At 47.1% G+C, this 12,454-nt stretch overlaps 2 protein-coding genes and 1 non-coding gene across 10 annotated transcripts in view; 2 read left to right on the forward strand and 1 right to left on the reverse strand.

Moving 5' to 3' along the window:
* PDYN (prodynorphin) overlaps nucleotides 1-5,923 on the reverse strand; it is a 100,580-nt gene extending 94,657 nt beyond the window's left edge. For 3 of the 8 annotated variants that reach the window (XM_026012404.2, XM_072736222.1, XM_072736220.1), the window contains exon 1: nucleotides 5,536-5,915. The gene's annotated coding sequence lies outside the window, so the exon portion shown is untranslated. Of the gene's footprint in view, nucleotides 1-5,535 lie in introns of all 8 variants that reach the window. The other 5 variants (XM_072736221.1, XM_072736219.1, XM_072736225.1 and 2 more) reach the window with 5 other exon arrangements.
* Nucleotides 3,166-3,271, forward strand: LOC112930123 (U6 spliceosomal RNA). Its single transcript, XR_003237051.1, has one exon. It is a non-coding gene; the product is annotated as a U6 spliceosomal RNA (small nuclear RNA).
* STK35 (serine/threonine kinase 35) overlaps nucleotides 4,245-12,454 on the forward strand; it is a 44,899-nt gene continuing 36,689 nt past the window's right edge. The window contains exons 1-2 of the mRNA XM_026012401.2: nucleotides 4,245-4,679; nucleotides 5,275-5,872. Of these exons, the coding sequence (XP_025868186.2) occupies nucleotides 4,374-4,679; nucleotides 5,275-5,872 (904 nt within the window). The 5' untranslated portion in view covers nucleotides 4,245-4,373. The remainder of the gene's footprint in view (nucleotides 4,680-5,274; nucleotides 5,873-12,454) is intronic.

Consider the following 12,454-nt stretch of genomic DNA (forward strand, 5'->3'; position numbering starts at 1 on the left):
AAATTAGTCAAGCCATCAACAATGTCTCAAGCAGCCTGGCCCTTCTCACACACACAAAAAGACTGAAGTCTTCTTGTGGTTCTCCCAGAACTTCAGATCCAATCTCTCTTTTAAGACTCAGGTGGGAGAACTCGCTGGGAGAAAAGACTCCATTGGCCTTGCTCAACCTCTGGGGCCCAGAATGGCAGAAATGGGGACAGCCCTGCCTTGGCACCATGCAGCCCTTGTCCTTAGAAGCTCTGAGTAAAGGGGTGCCTGAGTGGCTTAGTGATTGAGCATCTGCCTTTGGCTCAGGTCATGATCCCGGGGTCCTGGGATCGAGTCCCGCTTGGGGCTCCCTGCAGGGAGCCTGCTTCTCCCTCCACCTAGGTCTCCGCTTCTGTGTGTCTCTTGCGAATAAATAAATAAAATCTTAAAAAAATTTTTTAAAAAAGCAGCAGCAGCTCTGAATAAAGATACATGTGTTCCCAGCATGGCAGGACCTGGGTTTGTTTTTTCACCTTTTAAATCAATTTTATTGCGGTATAATCTCCATACAATAAAATTCCATCACCCAGAAAATTCTCTTGTGCCCCACAGCAGTCAATTCCCACCCCAGAGCTAACCACTGATATGTTTTCTGCCACCACAGATCAATGTTGCTTGACGTTATATTAATGGAGCCATGCAGCATGTACTCTTTTTAATCCATCTTTTTACAGCTCTAATGAGGTAAAGCTGCAAAACTGATATACATAAACTGCACCTATTTAAAGTGTACAATTTGAAGTGACTTTAACATAAACCCCCGTGAAACTATCACAAGATAATAAACATAGCTATCAGCCCAAAAAGTTTTCCTCTGTTGTACCTCCCTCCCCACCTCACTTACTACTCTGACTTTTGTCACTAAATTAGTTTGCATTTCCAAGAACTGTATACAGAATCTTGTAGTATGTACTCTTCTGTGCCTGGCTTCTTTCATTTGGCATCATTATTTTAATTCATCTTTGTTATGTTCCTCCCTGTCCCTGCCCCCCACCCCCACCCCCAGCAGCACCTCAAGTTAAAGGAATACCACAGCTCAGATATCCATTCACTTATTGACGAACATTAGAGTGTTTCCCAGTTTGGGACTCTTACGGGAAAAGCCACTAGATGCATTCTTATAAAAGTGTATTTGTGAAGGGACACCTGGGTGGCTCAGTGGTTGAGCGTCTGTCTGCCTTTGGCTCAGGGTGTGGTCCCAGGGTCCGGGGGTGGAGTCCCACATTCGGCTCCCCACATACTTCTCCCTCTGCCTACGTCTCTGCCTCTCTCTGTGTGTCTCTCATGGATAAATAAATAAAACCTTTAAAATATATATATATTTGTAAAGATACATTTTCATGTATCTTGGGTAAATACCTAGGCATGGAGGTGCTGGGCCATAGGGTAGATGTATATTTAATTTCATAAGAAACTGCCAAACTTTTTTTTTTCCAAAGTGGTTGTACCACTTAACACACTCATCAACTGGCTAAAGTTTAACATCAAGCTTATTGCTGTCTCACAGCTTCTATATACTTCTTCCTTCTTTCTTAAATGACTTACTACTAGTTTTAGGATGGTTGGCTTCAGGTTCCCTCCCACCTAAATTCATGTTTAATTCATAAGCCTCATTACCTTAGAATGTAACATATTTGGAAATAGGTCTTTAAAGAGATGATTAACATGAGCTCATTAGGGTGGAGCCCTAATCCAATATGACTTGTGTCCTTACAAGAAAAGGAAAAGATGCGCACACAGAGGAACCATCTTGTGGGGAAAAAGAAGGCAACTAAAATCAGGCCAAGAGGAGAGGTCTCAGAAGAAAAATTAAACACTTTGATCTTGGACTTCTAGCCTCCAGAACTGTGAGGAAATGAGATTTTTAAAAATATTTTATTTATTTATTCATGAGAGACAGAGAGAGAGAGAGGCAGAGACATAGGCAGAGGGAGAAGCAGGCTCCATGCACCGGGAGCCCGATGTGGGACTCCATCCCTGAACTCTAGGAGCACACCCTGATCATGAAAGCAGAGCTTAACTGCTGAGCCATCGGGTATCCCAAGGAAATGAATTTCTGTTAAGCCACCCAGTCTAATATTTTGTTATGGTGGCTCTTGCAAACCAATCACCATCTTGCAACCATTATAATAATAACTGATTCAGGTGAATGCTAAAACAAGTGGGCAGAGAGTAAGATGAAAAATAGGATAGTCTCAGGTCACCTGGGTGGAGCAGTAGTTGAGCGGCTACCTTCAGCTCAGGGCATGATCCTGGGTCCAGGATGGAGTCCCACACAAGGCTCTCTGCAAGGAGCCTGGTTCTCCCTCTATCTATGTCTCTGCCTCTCTCTCATGAATAAATAAATAAAATCTTTAAAAAAATAGGATAGCCTCAAAATATCTTCCCACAAGATACTTATTAATTACAAAAGGGAAATAGTAACTTTTTAGCTGAGTACCTTGGGGGACATCATCTTAACCAAATGATCAAAGTTAATACCACTAATATTGAGACAAACCAATGTCATGTGCCTTCTGATGTGATACACTCAGGACACAACTTTCTTTCAGTGGCATTCCTGCCAAAAATGTATAACCTGAACCTAATCAAGGAAATAACAGACAGCTATAAATTAAGGACAAATACAAAATAATTTACCAGTATTCTTCAAAAATGTCAAGGTCATGAAAGGTAAAGGTTGAATAACTAACTGCTTCTCCAGATTAAAGGAAACTAAAAAGAGAGGACAGCCAAATGAAACCTGAATTGGATCCTGAGGAATGGCTACATTATTGGCACAATTAGCAAAATTTAAATATTAAAGGTGTATTAAAAGAACCATACCATTGTTAAAATTCCTGATTTTGATCATTACAACTGAGATTCTGCAAGAGAATGTCCACATTCTTAGGAAATATATATATATATATATATATATATATACACACACACACAAGTGTATTGGATAAAGAGGCATAATGTCTGAAAACCCACTCTAAAATGACTTAGGGGTAAAAAGTATATGTACATATTACGTACACATACACAAGAGAGTCTATGATAATGCAAACATAGCAAAACATAACAATTTGTTATTTTGGTTAAAAGTATATCAGAGAAAAAAAAAACCCGAAAAAAAAGTGTATCAGAATTCTTGTGTTCACTTCAGCAGCACATACACTAAAAATTCAAACTATACAGAAATTAGCATGGCCCCTGTGCAAGGATGACACACAAATTCATTAAGGTTCTATATGTTAAAAAAAAAAAAAAAGTACATGAGAATTCCTTACTATCCTTGTAACTTACATGTAAAATTTAAATTTTACCCCCCCTCCAAAGTTACCTTTCAACGAATGACCTTCATACTATCAGAAGTGACCTGTCCCAAACCCAAAGCACTTTTTCACTCATTCTTTTTCTCCATCATACTTATCCATGTCAAAAATTATTCTATGTGTTTAGTTAATAGTATCTAACACTTAGTGTGTGCAAGACCTTGTCCTGTTCTCAGTGTCTTAACTGTATAAGCACAGTGCCTCCAACACTGTTCTTCCCATCTTACAGATGGGAAGTAAAGACACATGAAAGTTAATTAACTTGCACAAGGTCACCATATCACTTGTCTCCTTCAGGGGTATAGACCCTCATTGAAGGTAAAGATTGTCTTGTTCATTGCTCTTTCCCCAGCGACTTAGAACAGTGCCTAGCACATTATAGAAATCCAATAAATACTCAACAGATTCAGTTTAAAAATCACAGGCACCTACTAGGCCACTGGAGTACAAAGCAGTGAACAAAACAGCACTTTCAGCCTTGCACCCAATTAGCTACTTACTATGTGTACTCATATATACTTAGTCACTCTTAATATATGTATTTATACATAAATTACATGTATTTCATTTGGCTCTATCAGCGCTGGGAGGTTAAGGTCCAATCACCCATTTTGCAGAACAGAAAACCGAGGCACAGAACCTGACGATGATTTGCCCCGAATCAACGGGCTCCTGGGAGGCAGCGTGTGGACTCCAATCCAGTCCGGGAGGTTCCCAGGCACTGCCTATGAATCAATCAAACCGACCAAGCCAATCAACCAACGAGTGTTTATTAGGAGCCTACTGCGCGCAGCCCCTCTTCAAGCAGCGAAGGCGGAGAGGGAGGAGGCTGCAGGGGGCGGGCGGCCGCAGAGCCTCGGAGGGGGGCGCAGCGGATCCCGGGAGTTTGGCGCCTATTTTTCGTGGGCTGGGTGTTCTCGCCTGTGATTGGGCCCCGGCGCGGCGTGCCCGGTGCGCCCGGCTGCGGCTGCTCCGTCGACCCTGGCAGGACCCAGGCGGCGCGGCGCGCGGCCGGCCTCCCGGGGGATGGGCCACCAGGAGCCCCCGCTGGCCCGAGTGCGGGCGGGAGGCGCAGCTTATATAAACAGGTTATGTAAAGGGCTCAGCCGGCGCGAGCACGTGGAGAGCCGCGGGAGCCCGGACACCCGCTCTTCCCCCGCGAGCGCCGCCGCCGCCACCCGCGCCGCCGCGGGCTCCCAGGCACACCCGGCCCGGGCCGCCGCCTCCCGCGCCGCTCCGTACGCGAGGCAGCCCTGGCCTGGAGCGGACCATCCCCGGCCCAGGGCGCCAGGGGGGAAGCGGGCCGCCCGGAAGTGGAGGCGCGCCGGCCAGGTAAGGGCGCAGTCTGCGGAGTCCGAGCCAGCGCCGAGGCTGCACCCACCTCCGCCCCCGCGGGCGCTGGGGGAGGGCCGCTGGGTCCCCAGGTTGGCGGGGTCAGGGACGCGGAACTTCTGAGCCAACCTCCTCCACCCGCCGCCCTCGGGGACTTGGGTCGTTCCGCCGGGCTCCGCTCCGGCTTAATTCAATGGACTGTTTACACCCGGGAGAACCCAAGGCGGGATGCGGGGAGGGTGATCCCGGAGGGGACGAGGCGGGGAAAAAGAGTTCCGCAGTCAGAACGGCTTCTCAAGGCAGTTTCCTTAAGTCGTAAAGACTGCTGGTCCTAGTTTTTCCTAGTCCTAGACGACAAGCTGGCTGACAAGGCGGGGGGTGTTTTGCTATTCTTTCCTGTTCCCCCTCTGAGCCACAGCCTCGTGGTGTCGCCCTTCCCGCTTTCCCCTCCCTTCCCCCCGTTCAGTCAGCGGCGGCGGCTTCCGTCTTAAAGGGGCCGCGGCGGCCGGAGGAGGCGGAGGTGGGACGCCCTGCGGCCTACGCTCCTTGCCTCCCCGCTTCGGCCTAGTTGGTTAACCGACTCTCTCGCCCGCAGGTCACAATCCAAGGTCCCGCTCCTCCGCGTCCCGGGGCCGGACGGAGGGATGAGGCAGGGGGGACCCGGGCAGCGCCGTTGCTGCTCCCCCCGCCGCCCGCAGCCATGGAAACGGGGGAGGAGGACGGCGCCCGCAGAGGTACACAAAGCCCCGAGCGGAAAAGGCGAAGCCCAGTGCCGCGGGCGCCCAGCGCGAAGCTGAGGCCGGCGGCGGCCCAGGCCATGGATCCGGCGGCGGCCGAGGCCCCGGGCGAGGCCTACCTGGCGCGGCGGCGGCCAGAGAGCGGCGGCGGGTCGGCGCGGCCGCGGTACAGCCTGTTGGCGGAGATCGGGCGCGGCAGCTACGGCGTGGTTTACGAGGCAGTGGCCGGGCGCAGCGGGGCCCGGGTGGCGGTCAAGAAGATCCGCTGCGACGCCCCCGAGAACGTGGAGCTGGCGCTGGCCGAGTTCTGGGCCCTGACCAGCCTCAAGCGGCGCCACCAGAACGTCGTGCAGTTTGAGGAGTGCGTCCTGCAGCGCAACGGGCTCGCCCAGCGCATGAGCCACGGCAACAAGAGCTCGCAGCTTTACCTGCGCCTGGTGGAGACCTCGCTCAAAGGTAGGCGGCGGCCGGCCGGCCCGCCCTCACGGGGCCTGGACTCGCCGCTCTGGATGCCGGGGCCCCGGCCCGGGTCTTGTCAGCCTGGGCCCAGACACGCCCTCCTCCCCGGGGCCCAGGCGCTTGGGCTCCCCTTGCACCTCAGGACCCCGGATGAGTCCCTGGCACTGACTGGAGGTGCTATTCTCATTTAAAAAAAAAAAAAAAGTTCATGGAAGTGCTCACCGTGCTTTTAGTTAAGCGCTCAGTAAAGGTGGACGGTTACTATTAAACTTGCAGCACTTTGAGATTCCACAGGGGGAGTGAAGAGGACGGGGCTGAGTTGGTGGGAAGAACTTCAGAGCCCCCTCTCTAGGGCCTCTTCTCTTTCCCTCCCAAAGCAAACAAAAAAGAACTTTACTGAACCCACCCACACCCCCTCCGTGTCTGGTCCCAAATGTCCTGACACCCTTCAGCTCCACCTCCAAACTCTTGCTTCCTACTCTTGTTTTCCTCTGAGACACACACCCCCACCCCCACCGGCCCATTCCATCCCAAGGCAGTCAACCAAACTGGCGGGTTTCCTGGCTAAGTCCTCTGGGTCCTGCTGAATAATAATCCCCCAGGTGGGCCTATAGCTGTCACATAACATGTAACATCTTTTTCTTCTTTTCTTCTGCCTTACATACTTAATCTTTTTCTAACCCCACCCCCCCACCCCCCCAGGCTGCCTGGCTTGCATGTTTATAGGGAAGATGGGGCTCAGGGAAGCAAGGTAGCTTTGCAGTCATGGGAGGGCTAATCCTAATTTGAGTTTTCGCTGCGTTTAGGGCAGGAGTTCATCTTGAGTGCTCAGTGTTGACATGTTTTGTTCAGACTTGTAAGTAGCCAAAGGTTCTCTAAAGAGAGGAGAAGGCCAGTGGGCTAGAAAGGTCTTGGAAGACTTCCTCAGCAGAAAGGTTACTAATCTGAGATCCAGCTATGTCCTAGATGTCTTACAGAGTGACTTTAGGTAATAAGTTTAAAAGTAAATCCTCTCCTCTTTCTATAAACGGAGAAACTAAGGATTAGAGGTTAAACAGATAGAAGTTGACGAGGTTAATCAGCTTGTAAGGGAAGTGGAGTTTGCTTAGCAATTTTTCAGAGCTTAAGTGACATAACACCCAGATCTGTCTTGATTTAAGTTCTAGATCCTTTCAAGATGGGTAATAATGCCCTCACTTCCCCAAGAATAAACTGGAACTGATCTTTAAGAATGAGTAGGATTGAGGGGATAGAGTTGGATAGGGCATTTTGTTTTGCCCAGTTTTGAACTCCTGCACCCCATCCCAGGAGAGCTCTGTCCCATTTCAAGTCTGTTGCTTGGACGGTGGGTTGAAGGTATTATCAGTATCACCTGGAGTCCTTTTTCAAAAACAGGTTTCACTTTTTATGCCCAGCCCTGCCTCATCCATTCTGAAAAGCCCACCCTCTCCCCATAGTGATTGAAGACTTTCCGGGAGATTCTTGAGCTTACCTGTATCCTACAAGCTATTCACTTACATTCTCCCTGTCTTCTCCAAGGTGATTAGCCAATATTCTGGACTTCTATAATACTCAATTGCTTTGGGATGTGAGAATTCACTTTGCCAGTGAATTCTCTACCCTTCTACTCTCAGTTCATTGATGCCAATCTTGAAACTTCACCTTGGTGTGAAGTCTTGGCTTCCTCTCCTTACCTATAAATAATGTTTAGATTCTCTCACACGTAGAATTTGACAGAACTGCACAGTAAAGGTGGCCGGATAGTCTAGTGATTAATACCATCAGCTTTACAGTTAGGCTCACTTTAAGTCATGGCTTTAAGTCATGGCTTGTCTCAACAGACTTACATGAGACTTGGGATAAGAAGTTTAAAACCTGTGGGGAGCATTCCTTTATCCATAAGATAAGGGTGCCTGTGTCCTCGAGCTGCTGTGCAGCCTGGGAATGTCCCTAAGTGCTCAGATAAGGAGGAAACTCAGCAAGTCCACATTTTGAGTCCTCTTTCATCATCCCCTTTGAGATTAGTTCTGTCCTTGTTCAAGTTTCCCAAACTCTTGACCATGGAAACATCCTATTGTCTGGGTAACACCAGGTTGAGAGAAACTGTGGTGTGCCTCCCTTTGTGATTTAAAACAGGTCTAGCCAAACAGTATGTTGCTTTAGGCCACACACTTCAGTTGTCCCACTCAGTTGTAAGCAGTTTTGAAAATATTTGAGCCTCTTCTGTGGGTCAGGTAATGCTCTGAGCTCAGAGACAGAGCAATAAAGGTAATGTACACAACCGGGCTGATGAAAGGGACATTGAAATTTACATGTCGGGGATCCCTGGGTGGCGCAGTGGTTTGGCGCCTGCCTTTGGCCCAAGGCGCGATCCTGGAGACCTGGGATCGAGTCCCACGTCGGGCTCCCGGTGCATGGAGCCTGCTTCTCCCTCTGCCTGTGTCTCTGCCTCTCTCACTGTGTGCCTATCATAAATAAATATAAATTAAAAAAAAAAAAAATTTACATGTCAAATGTTAATTTAGCTAGCAGTTAAATGGGCATTGTTTTCTCTTTAATATTAAAAGTGAAGGACAAAAAGACCCACATTGCTGTAGGTGAAATTTTCCTGCCTTCAGCTTTCAGAATTTAGCATCTTAATCAGCCCTGGGGCGCTGGATTTACAGTGTGCTGCTATCACTCAGAAATGTCAGAGCTGGAAGGAATCTTAAAGATAATCTGGTTCAACCCTGTCATTAAACAAACTCCTTTGCAGTCACCTTTTGCCCAGTGTCCTGCAATTTAGAATAATTTTGAAATAGACCAAAAAAGTGTTAATCTACCTTAAAGTCTCAATTGAACTAAATCTACATAATTTTACTGAGTCCCCATGGTAGCTTTTCACTGGGGGAAAGATGGGGGGAGGGGCAGGGCAGTCTGCCCCAAAGGAATTTAATTTTGAAAGTTTGAGGACCTGTAGAAGACTTAGGTGCTAATCAGGGTCACAGGAGGAAAAGGCAAGTTGTCTGGTTAACAAGAGCTTTCTACAGAGTGTTGCACAGGATTAACAGGAAGATAATCTAGAGTTAGCTACGAGTTGGCGGAGAAGATAGGCTTGAAAGAAGAGTGCCCAGGACTGTATAGATAGAGAAGAAGTGGGATTTATTTCACAATTGGCCCAAATAGGGAACAGTTGGGTTTTTTTTTTTCCCCCTTTCTTCAGTATCAGGGCTCCAGTGAATAAGCAAGGCATTTCTGTAGGCTTAAATTATTTGACCTGTAAATCCAGTATCAAAAAGAAATGAGAAACTTCTTAATGCAATTCTTGGTTTCATTCAACTTTGTTTAATAAGCTTCTAGGTCTCCTTCTCTTTCTCTGAACGTAGACCAAACACCTAGAGCATTATGTAGTGAGCAGAAGTTCCAGAGTCAGTGGTAGTCTTAGGCAGCCTCATCTGGTCTTCTGTTTCACAGGGAGGGAAATAAGTCTAAAAAAGACAGGACTTGATCCACATGAGTTAGTGGCAGCATTCAAACCAGCCTCCTAGGCTTTTTAAAACCAGATTAACAATCCTGTAAATTATTTGGTTGATGTGCTTAGCTTTTAAGTACTTGTCACAAAAAACAGGAGTTAAAGCATCAACAGTTTGCTTTTATCCCCTTATTTCCATTGCCAAAGGACCCTCTCCTGAATGCACCTAAAACTAAATTCAAGATTGCTGCCACTTAGACTGCAGGCAAGGCTGAACTCCTTGTCAGACTACAGTCAAATTCCTGCATGCTCTCTAATGCACACACTGACTCTTCTGACACATAGCGACTAATAAGGAGCTTATATATATGATACATCCTCTCCAGGACAAACCCAAGGCTCATGAAACCAAATAGAAGTTTGGAAAATCTAAGGATCTAACTTATCCCATCTTGGTAAGATATTAGTTCTGCTTTACCAACTATTTCATGTTTTCTGTGCTCAAGAGATCCTCAGGCAGCTTCACAGTGGTGGGAATCTAGGTCTTTGGTAAGTCTTTTCTGTGCATTTGTACCAGGTACTCTGTAAGAAGAGGATGTGCAAAGTTTCCTCTGCGAGGTATGCAGAAGACTCAGGCCCAGATGATCACAATTAGGTCCTGAATGTTACCTAGAAAGCTAACAGCAGAGGTTCCCTGGGGAATATACAGGCATGGGAAGCAGAGAAGGTGGACTTGAGTAAGCTGAAGGGGGGACCGAGTGTGGGAGGGAAACCAGGGTCTTAGCAGTAGATTGGCTGTCAGCCTGCACATTGCCCTTCCCCTGCCGCCCCCATCCTGTTGAGTGCCTAGGGAAAGGGAGGCTCAGAGCTGGCCGCCCCCCCCCCCCCCCCCCCCCCCAAGAAAGCAGCTCTGAATTCTCTACTATGGCTTGGCCTGAGTTTAGAGAACCCTCAAAGGCAAGAGATCCCAATCAAGTGTGGTGTTTGGCTACTCCAAAATAGATCAGAGGTGTCAAGGGCCTTGGAAATTAACGGGATACAACGAGGTAGTAGTAACTGGGAGTTTGAAGGTTTGGGTTCCACTTTTACCCTATTAATAGTTACAGCGTACTTTCTGTTGTGGGCCAGGTGCTATTCTAGACTTTATACCCATTAACTGATTCAGTCCTCACAACCCCCTTTTGAAGTCAGTGTTATAATTACCCCTATTTTACAGGTGAGGAAACCAAGTTAGTAAAATTGCCCCATGTGAAACAGCTAAGCAAATAACCACTCGGGTCCGAGCCTAAGCATTCAAGCTTGAGTCCATTCTTCTAACAGCTGTGCTACATTCTTGGGACAGGTGGCTTAAGTTCTGGGTTCTTCTGTTTTTCTCAGTAGTTAAATGCATAATCACATTTTACTCAGAAACTAATGCCTACTGTTTGTTTTTTAATTATGTGCTAATCAGTACTTGGCACTGCCAATTTGTTCGGCACTGCCTCCCATGTGTCTCAGCTGCCGGGGACCCTGTTCCTCCTTCCTGATCTGCTCTTGAATGTCTTGAGACAGCCACACAGACCTCTCCTCCTGCCTGCCTGCCTTCTCTGTGCACTGGGAATTTTAGATACCAGCCTCAGGAGACAGAAACAACAACTGGCTTAATTGAGAGTTTGGGCTAATTGGGTTGCACCAGGTAGGCTTTTTATAGTGTAAACTTCCAAGAATTAGGTCCTTAGTGACTCAAATTGAAGATTCTTACCTGGTTGTCTTTAAAATAGACATTCAAAACACCTACTAGAACTTTCCCTGTTTCGTTTTTAAGCCTCTAGCTCACAGTTCTCATCTCATTTCGTTTCACGCAATTATTGAGCGCCTGTTACATGTGAGGCACATAGAGACTTGGTTTCCTTCCGCCGTGAATGCGCGATCTCATGGAGGAGATAAACAGATGGATGGAGCACAACAGATGTTACCTCACTGCAACCTCTCAGAGGTGCTCTTATGGGAACAGCTGCCAGGAATGTGGACTAAGTTTAGGGGAGGGCAGGATAGGTTGTAAAAGGGTAAAAACAGAAGCATTCTGGCCAGAGATGAGACCTAGATAAGTGGTAAGGCAGTCACATGTGGAGAGAAAAATGGGTCCGGGCCACCAGGGGTTATTTCCCACTCTGCCTAGCTGGCAGAGTTTGCATTTTAACAAGATCCCTGTAACGTTCAAGTACTAATAGCTAGGCTTGGTATTTTCATGCTTGCTCTCTCATCTAATCCTCCCACTTGAAGTTGGTGTTTTTGTAACCTGGTCTTATACAGGAGAAAATCCAGATCCATCAAGGTCCAGTAAGTTGTACAGTACCACCAGTGAGGGATTATTTGGCTCTACATCTACATCTAGAAGCTCTTTCCAATTTCCACGTGCTTGACAGTGCTGCCTTATGACTACCCAAGGGCAGTGTCCACACACATTAACAATTCACACCCAGTAGTTGTATCCTCTGGTGTCCAGGTGCCATCCACAATGCTTCCTGTATCATAGTGATGCCTTATGATAGCCCAGTTAGGTAGGTGTCTCCCAACTTATGGATAATAAAACAGATTGATAGGGTCTTAAGACATTTGCCCAGGGTCACATAGCCATGTAAATGAAGGGTTGTGGTGTCGACCCTGGGCCTGGCTGGCTCTCTGGCCCTTGTTCCATCCTTTCTATTAGGCCTGCAGGTTCTTGGCCCCTTGGCTTCTATAGGACACTGTATCTATCTTGGCAGCCATCCTAAGGGGTTGATTGTCTAGTGCACAATGACATTTGACTACTCTTGTGAAGTACTTTGAACACACCCTGGGTGTTGATACTGGACCCAGCCTCTTTATAGTGACAGGACACAGCCCAAGGTCATTGAGCCCAGGGCTTGGTCTCTGCTCATCTTTCTTTGTCTTGCGAAGGGTCCTTGTCTTCAGCTTCTCAGGACTGATTTTCAACTGAGCCACTTCTTTAAAATACTAATGTACGGTTTTTAACTAAATCAAAACCAGGGATGACTAATCCCAATGAATTCAGAGTTCATTTATCTAGGTGTTTTTTTTTTTTTTCTAACCTTTTATCTTAAAATTATAATTTTATATTATATTTTTCCATTTCACATTAAACTTCC

This window comes from Vulpes vulpes, chromosome 14 (assembly GCF_048418805.1).
Source record: "Vulpes vulpes isolate BD-2025 chromosome 14, VulVul3, whole genome shotgun sequence".
NCBI classification, from domain to species: Eukaryota; Metazoa; Chordata; class Mammalia; order Carnivora; family Canidae; genus Vulpes; species Vulpes vulpes.